The sequence below is a fragment of the Cydia pomonella genome, chromosome 7 (genome assembly GCF_033807575.1).
Source record: "Cydia pomonella isolate Wapato2018A chromosome 7, ilCydPomo1, whole genome shotgun sequence".
In the NCBI taxonomy this organism is placed as follows: domain Eukaryota; kingdom Metazoa; phylum Arthropoda; class Insecta; order Lepidoptera; family Tortricidae; genus Cydia; species Cydia pomonella.
In genome coordinates this window covers 23,688,176-23,708,560 of record NC_084709.1, presented here as the reverse complement: position 1 = coordinate 23,708,560, position 20,385 = coordinate 23,688,176, and the positions used below count along the sequence as shown (strand labels likewise).

The 20,385-nt window shown below is 39.4% G+C and overlaps 1 protein-coding gene and 1 long non-coding RNA gene across 2 annotated transcripts in view; both read right to left on the bottom strand.

The window, feature by feature from the left end:
- LOC133520200 (uncharacterized) overlaps window positions 1-20,385 on the bottom strand; it is an 82,418-nt gene that overhangs the window by 41,586 nt on the left and 20,447 nt on the right. The window lies entirely within an intron of this gene.
- LOC133520190 (uncharacterized) lies at window positions 1,614-3,034 on the bottom strand. Its single transcript, XM_061854559.1, has 2 exons — window positions 2,678-3,034; window positions 1,614-1,802 (listed from the first exon to the last, which is right to left on the bottom strand). The coding sequence occupies exons 1-2, from the start codon at window positions 2,876-2,878 to the stop codon at window positions 1,662-1,664; spliced, it is 342 nt and encodes a 113-aa protein (XP_061710543.1). The 5' UTR covers window positions 2,879-3,034; the 3' UTR covers window positions 1,614-1,661.

Here is a 20,385-nt window from a genome sequence, read left to right as displayed (position 1 = left end):
TTTCTTAAGCAACTCAAGCATTCCTCTCAAAAACCACCAATTTTATGGAGTGGACCTGATTGTCCACACGACTATCAAGGATGGTATTATTACCAAATATAATATGTGGAACTTCCCTATAAATAATGGAAATGTTTGACGCTCGCTTATTATCCATTATCAAGCACCATCTCCCGGCCCCATAAAATGCAAGTCTTAAAAAACCTTAACCCAAATTATATTCATTCATGCAAAAGTCTATAAATAATGTAAATTATGCAGCACCAGCTCCCGGGTCAATCACGCATGGCTTGCCACTGTCCGGCGCCACGCACGCCCACGGTTCCCAAACTTTGCATAGCCCAGAACCCGTGAAACATTCATTGCGCCTGATCAATACTTGATGAAACGGGCGCCACTTAATTGAAAGGCTACCTTTGTTTACTAGAACACAAGCTGTTCCAAACAAACCTAGCAGAGGTACATGGGATCGAACTTGAATCATGGGTTGGCCCAAAAATATCGTAAAATGAGCCTAATTTGCTCCAAAGTTTGCTCCGAAATTTGAAATTCAAATTTTAAAATAAAATTATTATATTGTGGTAGCTATGTCGATGTGGGGCTGGGTCGATTTGTGTAAGATTGTACCATTATATTTATTTATTTATATAGATCGATTTAAAGTTTTTGTAACAAAATAATTTAAAAAAATATATATATATATTATTATTTTAGCTCTTTCAAGTACCCAATACCCAACTTGACCTAGTATCTAGTCTTTGAAATTTTGCCCCCTTTTAATATTTGTCATTTTCCGTAGTTAATAAAAATAAAAATAAATTAAAATAATAATACTTTCGATGTGTTTGGGTTAACGTTGTTCATGACTCATGACTATTCCAAATTTTGACAGATTTGATAGAGGTGAATGTATTTTTCCTCAGTCTCCCGTGGACCACGCTGTAAATTGTTCGAAACGTCGGGATGTATTTTAAATTAATTATACGCCTTATAATCTGTTTACATGTTTTTATTTCTTGAATTACTATCGCGGTGACCGAAGACAATAAAAAAAGTATATGTTAAATGTATCAATCGTATAAATGAATAAACAAATATGTTTTTGATAAATTACAGTATTGGCCGAACGTTAAATAAAATTGGCCAAGAACCATTACAAATTGAACCGTAAACCGTAACGAACGGTTACAATTTACGGTTCAATTTATAATGGTCAATTCTAATTAACGTTCAGCCAACACTGATAGATGACACAGCTAGGCAATATTATTTAGTTACCATACAAATTCCAATATTTTTTTCTTATCAAGTAAATCAGTTAAATTCAGTACTATTTTTAAAATTTATAGTTATAATGAATTAGTATAATTTTGGATTTAATTTAACTTAGGTCAATACTAGTATTAGTTGGATCTTACTGTAATCTAAGTACCACGTCAATGTTAGCTACTCCGTTATTGTCGTATATAAAGTTATTATACCAAGCAAAGTTGTCAGCGATTCTGATAGCCCAGATTGTGCAAGTTTTATTCTAAACTTCAAACTTTTATAAGTCTGGGCTATCAAACTTACTACCAACTTAGCTTGGTCTAACTCTATCAGTATTTAATACCTTTTAAAATGTGTATGTAATTTATTAATGTAATAAAATAAATATTCCATCAAACAAAGAATTGCACTTGGTAATTGAGTCCATCCCCCTTCTGGCTCTTGAGCCGAACATTAGCGAACGTGAAGCCGACACCGCCCGAAGTCACCGTCGCCTGCGCACCGCTCTTATCCTTATCTATAGCTGAGATGCCCTGGAAAACGTTATCATTTGGTAAATAAAATGTCCTTACACAATAAATATCTGGGAACAACCAACTACATAGATCAAGCTAGCCCCAACTTAACAAACCACACAATAGATAAATAGATAAAATCCATAAGATAACCTCAAGAACATATTCGTGATAAACACACAAATAAATTCCCTTACCAGGATTCGAACCCAGGACCCCCTGCTCCGTAGTTAGGGTCACTACCTCTCTCTACTACTCGGAGGCCGTTAAATATTATTATGACTCTTTAATTTTATTTTTACGAAAAAATGTTATTGAACCCTATTGCCTAATAAGGCTGGCTGATAACTCGAGCTACCATAAGAAAGTGAGATGTTATCGTTCTCACTATGTACTCTCATGGCTGCACACACTCGTCGAGACACCCTGAACCAGGCCGAGAACAAGTGTGTACATACAACTCCTTTCTCGTCTCACTCTTCCTCGTCTCGCCTTGTGGTTCTGCGATTGGATCGGCGAGAGGATCTCGGTGAGTTTGTATAGCCTCCATCAGTGAGGCATGAAGTTTCCAATGAGGTGAGAAACATAAAAATTTTCATTAATAGATTATACTTTTTATACTTTTTGGGCTTGAACATTGTAGTTTTCAATGAGAGTTTTAGAAAATTAGTAATTTTAAAACTCTTAAAACCCTGAAAAAACCTAAAGGTTATTTATTACTATTGCGGCGTCGTTGTTTGTGTCGCTGTATCTGTCAATTTCCTTGATAAAATGAGTGACGTTCGCCGCCACATTACTGCTGCAATACGTTCATTCTGTCACTGATTATATCAAATACATTTTCAAGGACGCCGCAACAGTACCATTACCAGCCACCTTAATTAATTACCTACCTTGAGAGTCCTATTGTTTCCGTCGGTATAGAACACGTTCTTAGTCCTTGTCTTCAGCGGCCAAGATGACAGCTCGACGTCCTCCGAATAAGCCAATTGGCCGTTCAGGCTGGTACCGACTTGCAGGTCCTCTGCGGTTGCCATCGCTAACAAAAAACACGCGAGCATAGCGAGTGACGCCATTTTGAAACTTGGAGACATTTCAAAAGCTAATTACGTGGGACAAATTGAATATTCGTAATACAGTGTCGCTCATATACAAAATAAGCACAATGGGTGACTGCTGGAAAATTCCTTATAAAACTAAGTAAGTAACTACAGAATTAACTATTGCTGAGCCTCGTCGATCTACGTAACTGACTTAACACTTTCGCGCGAGCACCGTCATTTGACGTCAAAAATTGACCAATGTATCGAGACACAACGTCTAAACACGTCTTTACAACAATGCATTTTAAGGGTACAACGTTTGTAAACGTCGGCTGGCCTTACTTTACTCCTATAGCTACGTCATTGCGCCACAACACGGCTCAATTTTAAATCCCTAGCGCCACGCTAAGTCGATATTTTTTTATTTTCTGTAGGGCTCACTCACACATATGCAAGTGTTCCCACAAACACATACAACGTCAATGGACGCCGTCCGTTCCTATACGCGCGGTACATTCGGTTCGCCTGCGCACGCGAAAAGGGTAACGCGCATGCGGTTATGTAGCGGCCGAGATTTTATATTCGCAACGGCCGTTCTGTGTCAATGTAAGTACATTTTTTATCGATTTTGAGTGTAAGTTTGTAATCAAAATTTATGTTACGGGCAGTAAGTGTTATCTTCTACGTATATCAAAGTAATTTAATCGTCTTATACGTAGATGGATAAGACAAACCACAAGAAATTTATGCAGGTGTTTGAATGATCTTCGTCACGGGAGTCATCAGCAGACCCATATGAGGACGATGGAGAGTTTTGGTCTGATAAGGACTACGATCCAGTCGATGAGCAACATAACAGTAGCGATAGTTCCATAAGTGTTTTTGCTGAAACAATACAACCACTGAGACACAATTCAAGCGTAGATATGGATACTGCTGATACGATCTCAATAGATTCGATCTATAATTACATATTGGGTACACTTGAGACATCGCCACTTCCCGAGCCCGTGGCTATGGAGGACAATCCTCATGCCTCGCCGCAACCCGGTCCTGAAATAGAGGCTAACGCCGTCCAGCACGCGACGCTGTCTCCTAATCCTCTGGAAATGGAGGACAACTTACCACCGCACGCTTCGCCGTCTCCTGTAACGATAAACGCTAATGTCCATCAGCGATGCCAACTCCAGACCCCGTGAAGTTGGAGAGAGACCCATCACCGCACGAATTACAACCTCTTGATTTAGTTGAGATGCATGCTCCGACCTCTCCTGATCACCCGAACGCCGCACTCCCTCAAGTTCGCGAGCATATAGAGGGCAATTTGTCGCCGAACGCCTCACCAGCTCCTGATCTCTAGGAAATAGAGAGGCGTCTATCACCGACCCTCTCACCATCTCCCAGTCCCGCGGAGATAGAGATTAACCCGTCCTCTATCGCATCGCTTCCTCTTAATCTTGAAGGAATAAATGGTTATATTTCATCTTATGGACCGCCAACTCCTGAGCGCGTGGAGATAAAAGAAAACCCAACACCGCTTCCTAATGTCATGGGCAATGAGGGCAACTCACCAGGCACGTCAACGCTTCCTGATTCCAGGGGAGTAAGGAGTGATCCATGACCTGATGAACCTTCTACTCCTCCGTTATCAACAGATGTCTCTCGCAACCGTACTCTAAGCAATCCTTCAACAAGTAGACGAGGTCCAAGGTGCAGGACTCCTCCTAGAGATGATGTTTGGGAAAATACAACTGCCGAATTATATACTTTTGATTTCGACACTATTTCTGCAGGTGTTCAATCTGATTTAGGATCAAACGCTTCAGTTAAAGACGTTTTTGATAATTTATTTCCTACGCACATTGTTGACTTCAGTACTTCTTCATTGTAGTAGCAAGAATAAATGAAAACGGAAGAGCTCTCTGCGCTACAAACAGGCCTTCTACTAGAAACTCGCGTCGTTATAGATAAAGATACCGACTGCAAAGAAATACAGGAATTTTTGGGTTTATGTCTTTTTATGGGACATATTGATGTCCCTAAAAACGAAAACTTTTTACCTGCACTGTTCCCCGTTATTATCATCAGATTTTTGGGTATATCAATTACCATCATGTCTGGGCGCAGATTCGAACAAATATTGTGATGCCTGTGTGTATCCGAGTTAAACGCAACAAGAAAAGAATTAATCGTAAGGTTCAGAGATGCTATTGCTAAGAAATTCCGTGATTACTACAAGTGACTACTTCTGATCGTTTCATACGTAATATTTTCATGTATACAGGAAGTGATGAAGAAGTAAGTAGAAAAAGGGAAAAAGACTGAAAAAATTGTCATGCGACTGATGTTTGTATGTGGCAAAAAATGTTATCGGACATTGATTTACTATAATAAATATTAAAAATAACACAAGAGCATAATGTCGATTATTTCCTTTTTTTCCTACGAATATTTAGATGTTTGCAGAGGGCTACAGTTGTCAAATGTCTTCGTTATAATTGCCGTATAATAACGTTGCTGTTGAATGTACTTTTAAAACATGAATATGATAGGCAGGAACGTACATAAACGTCTAAGTCATAAGACGTTGTAACCCTGTGCAAACAAATACGTTAGTAATATGTGACGGAACGTTTTTAAACGTTAACGACGTTACACGTTGGTCACACAAATATAAACGTAGACATGCTCTTATACGACGCAACGTTTATAAACGTTAACGTCATATAACGTTGAGTACTTATATATAAACATACATCGATGGCATAAGGCGGAACGTTAATAGACGTTGACGTGATCAGACGTTGTTTCCTTGTTTATAAGCAGAAATTGGTAACATATGGCTGAACGTTTGTAGCCGTAGACGTCATTGAACGTTTGTGTCACGTTTCAAAAGATCGTTTCACAAGTTAAAAGCAGTACGTATATTAACGTTGGTTTATTTTGTATGGGAAAATACTGTGCACTCCAAGTACTATTGGTGAAGTGGGGTGCTCGCGCGAAAGTGTTAAGAAGTAAATGAATATTGTGCAACTGAGACTCAACGTATCTTATAAAGTATATTGTATAATTCAGATGAGATAAGTGGGAAATGATAAAGATTTATCCCAAAAGCGATACGGTGAAGTAAAGATATCAGCAGTCTGATAAATAGATGATACAACACATGTTTTTATACAGTTTGTTTTCGTTTTAGGGATAGTATGTGTCATCTTTCTAATAAACCGGGTAATAAGTAGGTACCTGCATGACAAAGCAAGTAAGTAGATAAAACATAACGTGTGATCTCGCGTCTATACGCCAAAATTCAAAATATGAATGCAGTCACCCATCCGTCACATCACTATATCGGTCTCGTAATCTCCCATCGCTATTAATTCAATGCTCGGAAACCGGTTAAATTTCCAAACCGTTATCATATACTTGGCGAAAATCCTTTTAGTTTCGGTTTCTTTCGATAAACCGTTATTTTAAAACCGGTTTTTAGGATCACATTCTCATAAAGTTCTTGTCAGATTAACCGGTTTAGAATAATAAAAACCGGTTTCTTCCTATATGAGTGTCTTTGTTTACGCGGCACACCACCAGGTCGGATGGCCGTCTCGTCGCTCCTCGAATAAACCGGTTTATTTATGTTACAATAAAGTTCTTAAAACGTTTCCGTGCGTGTGATAGTTCAGAGTAAAACCAAAATAAACCGGTATTTACCGCTATTTTGAAAACCGGTTCCAAGCCTTGTGTTAAATTGTAGCTGTCCCTAAACTCGTTTGTTCAACCTTAGTTTACCTTTGAGAATTGAACTGCACTCCAATAGAACATAATAAAACCATAACAGCCCAATCCCAGCCATACAATCCCCGGGTCCTAAAATCGACAAAAATATCTTTCTGTCCGAAAATAAAAAAGGTCCCCTCAGCATCGCGACACATCATGTGCGAACATGAAATTGTGATTCAGCGTCGTCAATTTATTCGGCTACTATGGCTTTATCAAAAGTTGGATACATTAGCGCCAGATGTGACCGTTGCCGGGTACCAAAAACTTTTTTTCAACCCCTTTTTGCCAGTATAATAATGAAAAGGATTGTGCTCATTTGTTATTTTTTGTCGCATTTAAAGGCGTAGGCGAAAAGTTGAATAAAACTCCCACATTTTTTCGTAACATCGAAGTGAATTAGAGATGTCTGCATGTTTTTTACATAACTTAAGCGACCAAGCGATGCTAAAGATGTTATTTTCCGACCATGAGATTCTTCTTCTTCGTCCTCGCCTTTTCCCGTTATACGGAGTCGGCTTTCCTTATTCTGAGTTTCCAGGCAGTTCTATTCTGAGCGTCTTCCATACGTAAGTAGAGGCTATCCATATCCTTCTCAATAGTTTTCGTCCATGAGGTAAGCGGCCTTCCTCTTCCTCTTTTTATAGTATTCATGGATAGGCATTTTCTGACGATGTGATTTTCCGGCCTTCGCATTATATGATCATATGATCTCAGTCGGGATTCAGATATTTTATCCGTGATGGGTGCGACTTTAAAGCTGCCTCTAATGTATATATTACGTATCTTGTCTTTGAGTGTCTGCTCTGCGACCATGAGATTGATTCTAATTTAACAAATTGTTATGGTTTTGAACTGTACGGCTACCAGCAGTTTGACACTGACATATTCGCTAGCGTGTGCGTAACTTACTTTTTATGCATCTCGCTCGTACTTGCATATTATTAGTGCGAGCGAGATGTATTAAAAGCATTGGCATATATTAAATGACTGGCCTTACGGGCAATAAGAATAGGGCCAGTACAGCGGTGTCACACACACAAACTCGAGCCAATCTTGCAGTCAACGGAACGCCACAACGCGATTGGTTGATGAGTTCGCATCACGCAAAAGAATGCGATGAAGTCGCAACAAGTTGCGTTACACTGCACGATTAGCTCGAATTCGTGAATGACACCACTGATCTAGCACCATTATTAGTGCCCGTAAGATTCGTCCTTAGATATATGTGAATGATAAAAAGTAAGTTACGTAGACCAAACGTTAGCGAATATGATAGTTTTATGCAACCTTAACGATCGTTTTGGTGATTGGCTCGCATCTCACCCACGACTTTCGCTTCGTTTCACATTCATCAATAAGAGTGAGCGATCATCAAGGTCGTGTCAAAACCAGTTGAAAATAATTACAATTTTTTAAACCAGAATCGGGATTCAAGAGATGTACTCGTAATGCGACTTATCTTTGTCTGTGCGACTTATGGTCTTGATGACGCACGCTCAAGGTCTACAAGACTAGGTAGTGGTGGTGACGCATGAAAAATCAGGATTACTAATTATCTGTATATTGATTTTACGTGTTCACACAATAATAGCACAGAAAAAAGTGGCGGAGCCCGTGAGAACATATATGGATACTAAACTCCCCGCACCGATTTAATTTAGCTGCGTAGTGGGATTAGAAATCCAAGTGTGTTCCCACATGTTTTCTTTCAAAGCTTGTACCTGTGCACAGTACAAGGAAAAGATCCCATTATTAACATATCTTAATAAATATTTTAGGCATTAACAAAGACTCGTAAAAAAAAATACAGGCGGTGACTTCGGTTAACAAACTGTCTAAATATCTACAAGTTGTTTGCTACATTTTCCATTTGTCAAATTTTCTACTGGTTTGACCAATTTCTCATAGCATGCAAACTAAAGTTTTTATGAACTTAAATTGGCAGAACTTCTTTGCTAGCAACAATTATTATTATGTCATTAACTATCACTAAAAAGCAGAACTGTATTAATCAGTACTTTCCGACAATAGGGTTGTTTCCATCTACAAATCTTAGGGCAGAATTGTATACCAATAAATTCTTTTGGTTTATAAGAACATGTTAAACTACTTTTAGGGGACCTGTAATGACCATATTTTTGTAAATATTGAATTTAAAATATCTTTTGGCACACGTCACGTGACCAAACTCGAAACGTCTTTGAAGATTCTGATGACGTCACAACTCTCGGATTGACACTGTTGACAGTTAGGCGATAAACAACAAATGACAAATGTCAGTTGACAGTTCGTATCTTCTACGTGTGTATGTAGTTATGTGTAAAACCGTAAACTGTGACGTCACACAATTTTCAAAGAGCGTTTTGGGCGCGAAAGCATCTGTTAATATATTTTGTTAATTTAACATATTTAAAGCCATTTTTAGTATAAAAGTTGAATTTTAGGGCAACTTTTAGTTAATATAGAACGTAATACAAGCGTTTCAAAAAATTGGAAACAACCCTGTTAGCGCGTTATTACGCTATTTAAATAAAAGACAAGTGTTTAAAGAAGTACCATTATTTTAATGGTGTATTACAAGACGTTACTACAGGTTCTTTGTCTAGGACACGCGCGTTCAGTTCAGTGGTTAAGATGCAAGAGGTCGATGCTCGGGTCGCGGTGCACGTCGATGCGTCTCATATGCGAAACTTCGGCGCTGGCATCGCGCTCTCTGGTTGGCCGCCGTTCTGTCGTCTATGTTGGCAGATTGGAGCCGCATCTCCATCAATCATTGGTTGTAGAAAAACTAGCGGTGTTGCCACAGCGCTAACATACTCCGGGGCGCTGAAAGATCCATCTTTCAGGACTCTCTCTGTTGTACAGGCAGCGGGCACATTCGGTTGAGCGCTCGCTTGACTATCCCTCTAGCGGTATTGATGTCTGCAACGCGTGGCACGCCATCCTTTCCGTTATATAGTTTGACGACTCTGCCCATGCGCCATAGCAACGGCGGCAAGCCTTCCTCCTTGATGAGTACGAGTTCTCCCAGCCGTAGATCGCGCTGCCTCTCGCGCCACTTGTAGCGCTGCTGCTGCAGGGACACGAACTCGGCCGACCAGCGCTTCCAGAAGTGTTGCCGCAGCTGCTCCAGCCTCAGGTAGCGGTCCAGGCGGTTCGGGTTCCGGTCCTGCAGGGGCGGCGACGGCAGCGACGTGAGCGGCCCACAAATGAGAAGAGTGGGCAGAGAGGCCTACTGTTCAAAATTGCCTCCACTTGGCTAAAAAGAGACGAAAGCTCTTCAAAGGTGAGATGTGTGTTACCCAAAATTCGTTTGAGGTGAAATTTAGCGCTTTTAATGCCGGCCTCAGCGTACCCATTAAAGTTAGGTGCATAAGCTGGTGCAAATTTAAATTTCATACCTTGACCAGCTGCAAATTCAGATATATCGTTTTCATACAATTTAAAGAAATCATTTATTTCTTTAGCTGCAGCTACTAGATTTCTACCATTTTCACAAAACAGCTCCGCAGGTTTGCCGCGCCTGGCGATAAATCTGCGGAGTGCTAGCACAAATGCATCTTTAGACAAGTCGCTCACAGCCTCTAAGTGAACACATTTATATCTTAAACATATAAATAGACACAGATAACATTTCGTGATTTTACATCCACGCCCACGGCGATCTGTTATTAAATAAGGACCGGCTAAGTCTACAGCTGTTGACGTGAATGGAAAATCAGCATTTAAGCGTTGCGCTGGTAAATTGCCCATTATATTTTTTAAAGTTTGGCCAGCGATTCTTTTACAAGTGACACAATTGTGGGCCGTGCTTCTCGCGAGGTTTCTGCCTCCGACCGGCCATATCAAGTCCCGCACTGAGCATAGCAATAGCTGTGGTCCTGCATGTAGGAGACGTATGTGTTCATGTGTAAAAATGAGTTTGGTTAGTGTGTGTTTAGCATGTAACAACATGGGATGCTTCTGTTCATAACTACAATCTGAAGCATCTAGCCTTCCCCCGACTCTCAAGAGGCCTTGTGAGTCAATAAATGGGTTCAAGGTTATAACGTGTGATCTAGGACTCAACCTGTGACCTTTGCGCATCGTTTCAAGTTCAGAGGCAAATGACTGCTGTTGTGCAATTTTAACTAAAGTATGTAAAGAGTCTGTAAGTTCTTGTGACGATAGCGAGCCAGTTAGTTTGGGCAGGCTAGGCTTACAATTATTTATGAAACGGCGCACATAAGCCACAGTATGTTGTAGCCTTTTATATTTTGAAAATCTATCAAAATCTATGATAGATGGTTCATTGTCGATGCTTGTTAGCATAGACGTTACTTTGAGTTCAGGCAAGACCTCCGGTTCTACTGAATTTAGCTCTGGCCATTCCTTTTCAGGCTTTAATAGAAACTCGGGGCCCCCCCACCACAGAGCGTTCCCAGAGACATGCTGTGGATCCACACCACGTGTTGCAAGATCACTTGGATTTTCTTTTGTAGGCACATGTCTCCAGGTGGCTCCGGACGTGAGACTGGCTATAGCGGCCACTCTGTTTGCTACAAACGTTTTAAGTTTGGCTCTGTCTGTCTTTAGCCAAGCCAGGCAGCAGCTAGAGTCAGTCCAGAATATAGTGCGAGAGACAGGACGCCTCCAGGCTCTTACTACGGCTGCATATGTTTGTGCCGCTAACAAGCATCCAGCTAATTCTAATTTCGGTATGCTTGTGCGCCGGATTGGAGCTATTCTGTCTCTCGCACACAACAGGTGGACTTGTTGTTCACCCGTGTCAGAAATAGTTTTTACATAAATGCAGGCTGCATATGCAGTCTCTGCAGCGTCAGAAAAGCAATGCAACTCTATTGTGGAGGGTGCCTCGCACAATACATATCTAGGTATACTGAGTGCTTTAATGTGATGCAAATTTTTAATAAATCGAGACCAGATTCGCTGTATTTCAGGAGAAACTGGTTCGTCCCAAGATTTGCCTTCTTTCCACAAAGTTTGTATTAATATTTTAGGTTTGACTGTACATAGGCTTAAAAGACCCAAGGGATCAAATACTTGGAAGGTTTTAGATAGAATTGTTCTTTTTGTGGCCTTTTCATCAGAGTGATCATTTTTAATTGAAAAATTTAATATATCTTGGCTAGGTTGCCACCCTAGTCCAAGTGTCTGACAGGCTTGACTCAAAGCTAGATGATCATCTTGATTAATGAAATCTGACTTTAGTAACGCGTTTGAATTTGAACGGTATTTACGCAGATTAAAGCAACCAGAGGCTAAAGACTGTGAGACGCCAGCTTGTATTTGAAGCAGCTCTGATTCAGAGTCTGCCCCTGTTAATAAGTCATCACAGTAAAAGTCATTTTGTATGAGAGAGCGTATAGGTAAGTGCTCGTCTTCGCGCCATAGAATCACTTGTAGGTTTCTGTCTAGTTCATTCATTAAAATTTGCCTGTACTGTTTTTCTATGTCACCGGAGAGCACATACCTGTATTGACGGAATCTAAGCAATATATCGAACAGAGAGTTTTGGATATTAGGTCCTACCAGCTGGATATCATTGATAGAATATCCAGAGGAGGTTGGGCAACTAGCATTGAATACAGTTCTTAAGCGAGTAGATTCACTCTCCTTCATCACCGGGTGATGAGGGAGGTGGTTGGCTGTATAACATTGCCTAGACTCCGACAGATGCCCTAAATCTCTATATTCATTTATAAAATCAACGTACATTGATTTAAGCGCAGGTTGTTTACTAAAACGCTTTTCTAAGTTAAGTAAGCGCTTCTTAGCTATGTTCAATGTGTTGCCTAAGCAGTCTGGTGTGTCTTTTAAAGGTAAACGCACTACAAATCTGCCGTCAGATTGGCGATAGGTATTGTCCACAAAATGTCTTTCTATAGGATGAGAGTCGAACTCAATCCCATTTTTGATGGAGTCTGCCTCTGGCGGCAGCTCCTCTGTCTCCCAAAACTTTGTCATCTGGGTCGACAGATCAGCTAAACAAAAATGACTACGCGTGGTTGATGTGTTTATATGCGTAGTAGCTCCCTCTACCGGGCCAGCTACAAGCCACCCAAGTTTAGATGGGATTAGGTAGGTGCGCTTGCTCGTTGGCAATGTTTTTGCAGCACCTGTTACTATTGCCCAAAACATTTCCACTCCCAACAGCATATCAATTTGGGCTGGAACATTAAAGGTTGGATCTGCAAGTTGTATATAAGCAGGTAAGTTAAGGTGACTAACATCAACATATTTCTGTGGGAAGCGATCAGTTATTTGGTCTAAAACTAGAAAGTCAAGATTAGCATTGAAATCGCTTAATTTAGATTTAATATGGGCTGCACAACGTACAGGCTTATAGGTCAGAGGGGTATTTCCTATTCCTGTAACATTTGAGGCAGTTAGAGGCTGAAGATCAAGTTGCAAACGTTGTCTTAATGCTTCAGTAAGATAGTTCGATTGCGAACAGCTATCTAAGAGACACTTAACAGTCTCTTTTTTATTATTGAAAGGGTTAACTATTTCAATTAGAGCTGTCGAAAGTAGTGCTTCACTATTGGTAAGCAAAGTATTAGCAGTGAAGGTGTTTGGCACCTCTGCACTGTCAGAAGTTAGCATAGTGGAGGAGCAAGCGACATCTCCCATAGCACTATTGGTTGCCTGAACTGTCTGTTCCTTGCTAGCTCCACTAGAAGAAGTGTTATTTGGTGTGTTGTGTAAGTATGTATTGTGTCGTCTTCTACATACGCGACAGCCATTTAACTTGCATGCACGGGTCTCATGGTCCGGTCGGAGGCAGACATGGCACAGCTTCAGACTGGACGCCCGTGACCAGCGCTCGTCGACTGACATCTTTCTAAAGGTTGGGCAGTCATACACCCTGTGATCACCATGGCACACGACGCACGGCCGACCCTTGTGGTCACTTTGTTTTTCTGAAATCATGAAAGTTTTTATGTTTTTATCATGTTTAAATAAAGTTTTAATAGCCACAGGCTCTGGCTTGTGGTTAGCTTGTTTGTCCCGCTTTGAGCGGTATAGGTTTTCTAAAATGTCTGCACGATTCTTTAGAAATTCCCTAAAATCATCAAGTGTTGGCCATTCTTTAAGAGTGTTTCTATGCTCTTCCCATTTTGAATTAGTATTGGTGTCCAATTTTGCAGATAACAAATGAACTAGCATTGTATCCCAGTGTTCCGTTGGTTGGCCCAATGTTTTAAGGGCCCGGAGGTTTTTAGTAACATGGTCACTCAAAAATCTTAAAGATTTATCAGATTCTCTTTGTATGGGGTCTAAATTAAATAAAGCATTTAAGTGGTTAGTAATTAGTTGCCTTTTGTTACTGAACCTGTCACACAACAGTTTCCAGGCTTCAGTATAGTTGTCAGTGGAAACTTCTAAATTTGCTATGACTCGTGAGGCCTCTCCTTCAAGATAGGAAGTCAAATAATGGAATTTATGGATGGGCTTAATATGTTCATTATTATGAATTAAAGATTCATAAAGGTCTTTGAATTCCATCCATTTATAATAAGAGCCATCAAATTTTGAGATTTTAATTTGAGGAAGCTTGAAGCCGAGATGCTCCGAGTTACAGCCACCTGAGATACAGGTTTTGACAGAAGCTTCTGGTGATGTTTTTAGAGCCTGAGAGCGTTCAAGTATACTCTGAGCTGTAGCTATAGCTGAGTTAATATGGGTCTCATTGATGTCCCGTTCTGAAAGTTCACTTTCAAGATTATCAGAGTTAGTTACTTCTATCGAAGTTTGCAGCTCGTCAAGGCGCGTGGATAACTCTATAACTTTATTTAATCTTAAGGTCAGCTCATTGACTTTAACACCGGTTAACACTTCATCATCTTTGATTGTACTTAAGTAACCACGGAATTTAGAAACCTGACCCTTTATTGAGCCACGTTTAACACGTAGTTCTGCCAGAAGAGCTTCCCTTTTTGCAGCTTCAGCCATGTTGAATTATGTTTTTAGCTGAGCTAGCACGTCTAACAATAAAATTTTATTTTAAATCAAAGTTTAAAGTCATCCACGTAAGAAAATAAAAATTGGCAAAACAGCTTACGCCCCTTATTTGACTTCAACAGCTACGCAGAGGTGCACTTGGCGTGTAGCAGCAGCATGCGGCTTTGACACTAGATAACTTGCCACGTGGTGACAGAAGTGTGCGTGGCACGGTATATTCGTGGCACGCGGCACGCACTTCGACAGGTTGTCCACTGAAATCGTGCAAACGAATATGTGCATATGCGAACACAACCAAGATGCAAGCAGGGGTGAAGTTAGAAAGAAAACTGATTAGGTTGGCGAAAGTAATTGGGTTACAATTTAAGTGAAATTTTAAAAGAACACACGTGTGGGTCCTTAAGTGCAAAAGAATTGAGCGTAAATGCGTGGTCAAAACGGTTTCTTCACGAAATAAAAAGATGCACATGCAATCTCACTGGTTTTACAAAAAAGTACGTCTTTAAAATTGGAATGTATAATAGCACTTCACAGTAGTTTATGTAATTAAGAAAGCCCCGATAGGCGCTTTAAGCAGAAATAAAGTTAACAGTAGGTATATGCAAACGTGGCTTAAGAGGTTAGAAATTTACGAGTTCACACACGATTGTCACACTTTGAAGAACTATTCTGAAAGTAAAACACAAATGAAGGCAATTAATACACAATAAGCACTCTTTTAAGAAGGGAATTCAATGTTCTTTAAGTTTAAAGTCAGTTGTCATGTAAGGTTAAGTAAAGGTCAATGCACTGAGTTTAGGAATGTTCAAGTTTTTAAATTTACGATGCAATTTTTGGACAAGGGATTTAAGTTAAGTTAAAGAAAAAGGTGTAGGAATAAACAAGGAAAGAAACAGGAAAGGAACGGGCACCCCTCACGGCACTTCCCTCGTTTCGCCGGCTGCCACGCGGTGCCGCCTTGTTGCTAGGCGCCGTCGTTCGTCGTTATTCCGATCCGGTCCCAGTCGCCGCTGCCGTCCCTCTTTGGTCTTCGGGCTGTACTTCTGGCGGCGATGGCTGGCGGTGATGGTCGCTGGCGATTTGCGTCGGCGTCGGCGTCGGCTCCAGGCCCACAGCGTCCCAATATGGCGGCTTTTGCTCAGGCACTGGAAAAATGCTTATAATATTCCGCGCGTGTCCTGTCCGCGGTCGCCAAATGTTAGCGCGTTATTACGCTATTTAAATAAAAGACAAGTGTTTAAAGAAGTACCATTATTTTAATGGTGTATTACAAGACGTTACTACAGGTTCTTTGTCTAGGACACGCGCGTTCAGTTCAGTGGTTAAGATGCAAGAGGTCGATGCTCGGGTCGCGGTGCACGTCGATGCGTCTCATATGCGAAACTTCGGCGCTGGCATCGCGCTCTCTGGTTGGCCGCCGTTCTGTCGTCTATGTTGGCAGATTGGAGCCGCATCTCCATCAATCATTGGTTGTAGAAAAACTAGCGGTGTTGCCACAGCGCTAACAACCCTATTTTAATATGAGTAAACACAATAGCATTTCTTCGTATCGTACATCGTACTAAGTAAATTCATATTTCTCCTGATACATTGAGCATGAAAAACACCCGTACACACCGGTAGAACATCCATGTAAATGAAAACTAAATGGTGCGTATAACAGTAGGTGCGAGGAACGCGTACATCACCTTGTCAACGTATAAAACCAATTTTTAATGGAAAATGAGTTTTGTTACGAGGAAAGGGGACAGTCGTTTCTCCATACAAACGTAGTCCCCATTTTCCTCTCTGGATATTGACGTTATGGAAAATATTTTAAAGATAATTTGGTCTAAATTAACCATAGCTATGCCTTTTGACTTTTTCGATTTTTTGATAATTAATTAATTCTTATAATAATTAAATCGAAATAAATCAAATGGCTGTGGTTGGTATACAACAAAATGGGTCAAAATATTTTCAATATTGTTAACATCAAAAGAGGAAAATGAGGACTTAGTTTGTACAAAGTTTTATGTTCGTCTTAAGAACTGTCGCCTGCGATATTTCCGGACCGATACGACCTTCAAACCTTCAAGAAAAGAGCGTACTCCCATCTTGCAAAAGAGGGTAAGGGGAGGGAGGGTAAGGCCGGCAACGCACTTACAACCCCTCTGGTGTTGCAGATGTCATATACCATCAAGTGATCCGTCTGCTCGTTTGCCTCCTGTATCATAAAAAAAAAAAACAAGAAGCGCCCATAGCTTCGCGGGCGTCTGCATTTTCAACATTGACTTAAGATATAAGGGAGATTCATTCAAAAGTACATTTGACTTCAAAATGATAAATAATGTCATTAATTTGTTATTCCCGCATGCATTTCGCTCGTACTTGTCCGTACATGCACTGGCGCGAGCGAGACACACGGGCGAATGATAATAAAAATACATTATCTAGATTAAAAATGTAAGTTTGAATTGGATATTGGATAACATTTACAAAGTCTGAAACATATACTTTGTATTTAATTAGAAATAGCCTGTAAAGAAATGGTCTTAAAATTGCCAAAAAAGCCTATTTAATGCAATAAAATTTCATATAGTTACTACTTAAAGTGAGGTTCAATAGAATAGCTAAGTGAGAGTCAGAATGGCGGGTGTACCTAAATAAAATTAAATGAAAACCATACTACCATATTTTTGTACCTAATTTGTACTATTTAGTACCTCCTTTAAAAAAAATTGTACCTCACGGTACTTAAAGTTATCACCAAAAAACAGTACACCCGCCATCCTGACAGTCAGAATGGCGGGTGTACTTTATTACGCTATGTTCCCGTGGTTATTGATAAATTCTATAAAAGCCAAATATTTGTACCTTTTTTGTACCTTCATATTCAATTATAATACGAGTCATTTTATTTGTGCTTTCTAAGTTTTACTCATTTTATATTTTGCTTGGTATTACAATTTTGCAGGCGTTATAATTTTTCAAGTTATCGATTTCATTTTTAGGAAAAACGCTAATGTACAATTATTTTTATTACGCTAGGATTTAGTACCTTTAATGTTTAATCTGTTAAGTTCAAATAACTCAGTAAATTATGTCTTAAAAAAGGCTAGGCGCCAATTCAAAGAAATCTTCCTAAGAAAAATCATTTTAAGACATGATTTTCTGAGTTATTTGAACTTAACAGATTAAACATTAAAGGTACTAAATCCTAGCGTAATATTATTATTCGTTTCCCCTCTTCGAATAGTATGTCCTATCCATCTCCATTTCCGTGTCGCGATTTCTTCGTCAATGGGTGTTGGCCGGCATATACTCCATCCGGGTGCACTAGTTGATTCATCCTTTTATTCACAAAGCAGTACAGGCTCGGTTAAACGTCAGATGTACGCATGGCAGAAGAAAAGAAATTGTTGTTTAAAAAACAACCACCGGTCTGACACAGTTGACAACTGGACTGGCCTAATGGGTAGTGACCCTGCCTATGAAGCCGATAGTTTTGAGTTCCCGGTAAGGGCAATTATTTGTGTGATTAGCACGGATATTTGTTTCATGAGTCATGGGTGTTTTCTATGTATTTAAGTATTTATATATTACATTGTGGGTACAACACAAGCCTTCTTGAGCTTACTGTGCGGCTTAGTCAATTTGTGTAATAGTGTCTTATAAAAAATAAAGGAAGAATACCATGGTGCAATAAAGGAAGAATAAAGAATAAAAATATATATTTGTTATTTATGTATCCCATGTACAGGGACCGTGCGCGTTGGAGGGTCTGCCATCTTGTGGCCTGAATCGGAACCATAAACATGGACATTTACACGTCACGTGTTTTCTTTTGCATAGTAGGTTCTGCCATCTTGTGGGCTACATCGGAACAATAAACATCACATTTACGCCTCGCGCCAAAAATCTGACGGCTCCCGTGCTGCCTCCTACAGTTCATGCACGCTCCCTACATGACTGAGCAGCCTCAGGTAACCTAAAATAATTACTTGTACGATCAAGAATCATATTTAATTTATCCAAAGCAACCCTAATAAAATATAAGCGTATGATTATGCTAACTCATGAGATCCTTCCACTGTTTACCGACCTACTCCTAAGAAAATAAACACTTTTGTAAGCGAGCGAGCATTGCGCGCTCGATTTATTCGCAACCGCGCCGAGCCTACCTAGAATTATGGCGTTATCATATAAATAAGGATTTAAAGAAGCATCAGGATAAATTCCTCGGAGCCTCGCCGTATTATTTTACGTGCAATTTGTTTGTTTTTATTGCTCGGGAGATCTTGTCGCTTTAATATTCGAACACTTGCTTTCCTTCAAATTCAATGTTTTGAGGGGGAGGGTAATGTAATTAATTTATTCGTTGGTCATGGTTTTTGAAATAAAGGAATAAAATCACCTCTTCGAGCCATCGCAAGTCTCAAATACCAGGGGGACTTAGCAAGATGCCAATCACTTGCGCTTTGACAATGAAATGTCTTTGATGAAACTTTTTGTCTCTCTATCAGTCTTACATATTAGTGCGATAAAGAGACAGATAGCATTTCTACCGACTGAGCTATCGAGACTAACCCCACCAACAAGTTTTTTCTAGACACCTTTAATTTTTACGTACAAAATTGTTTAATGCCACTGTTTTTTCTTGCTATTGATTTTGTGTGAGAAAAGAAGAGAGTGTATGTTTTTTAATTAGCAGTGTTCAAACAATCAGTAATAATTTATTAAGTTTTTTTTTTAAAGGTGGACTTAATGTTTTATTGTACTCTACCAGTCGATCATTATACTCTGTATCTTTAGGTATTTAAATAAAACTAAACAAACAATTCGTTCATTTTCGGGTAGTTATAAAATTTATTGGTTAACCGACCAATTACAAAAACCGGTCCGTGACTGAACGACCTGACTTTAACCTACATTATTTGATCATGTAATGTTTTTATTTACCTTTAACTGGCTTCAGGAGCCACTCGTGGGTAGATTTTGTTTACTTTTATTTCAATACCTAAAGATATAGAGATAGATCAGGGGGGCGATTTTTGAATCTCGACCGTTCGAAACTAAAAACGAATGGCCGACAATAATCGCACACAAAAATTTGTCAAATTTTTTTTCGCATGATCCTAATAATAATTATTTTTAAAATCACCATTCGACTGCTAGTGATTGACTATCGATATTTTTGCGTTTCGTTTTACGCAGAAAATCGATAATTACCGGTTATTAAAAAGTGCTTATAAAATAAATTTAAGGTAAAACACCGTTCAAAATTGTATTACAACTTATCATTTAAACGTATAAGTGCATTAAGCTCTTAAATAAAAATATTTATATGATCACAAACAAGCTAAGCTAATGAACACAAAAATTTAATAGATCCATCGCCTTAAAGATATTTTTTTAATTGGCGGCATAGAATCCAAATGCGACTTAAATTATGAATCCCTACATTCTACCGATAAAATTGAATACGAGTGGTCAATACCACTCGATTCTCAAATTCTATCGCCCGAATTTCAAAAATACCATGTCACCGTTTTTAACTGAGTTTCGAGTGACGAAATCGTGCGGTCGAGATTAAAAAATCGGCCCCCAGTACAGAAACATGTTAAGTAAGAGAAATATTTGTTAGTTTAAGTACTTTAAGTTTCACTATAATAAATGGCTGAAATTAAACTTCACAAAATTAATGATTCAGATTAATATAGCTATTATAAATGTGTCTAAATGTCATTCAGTCCGAGAAGAAAGAAATAAAGATATGGCTTATTTAATTATGTTTGCATAAAAAAAGGTGATTTCATTAAGAAGATTGCAGATCT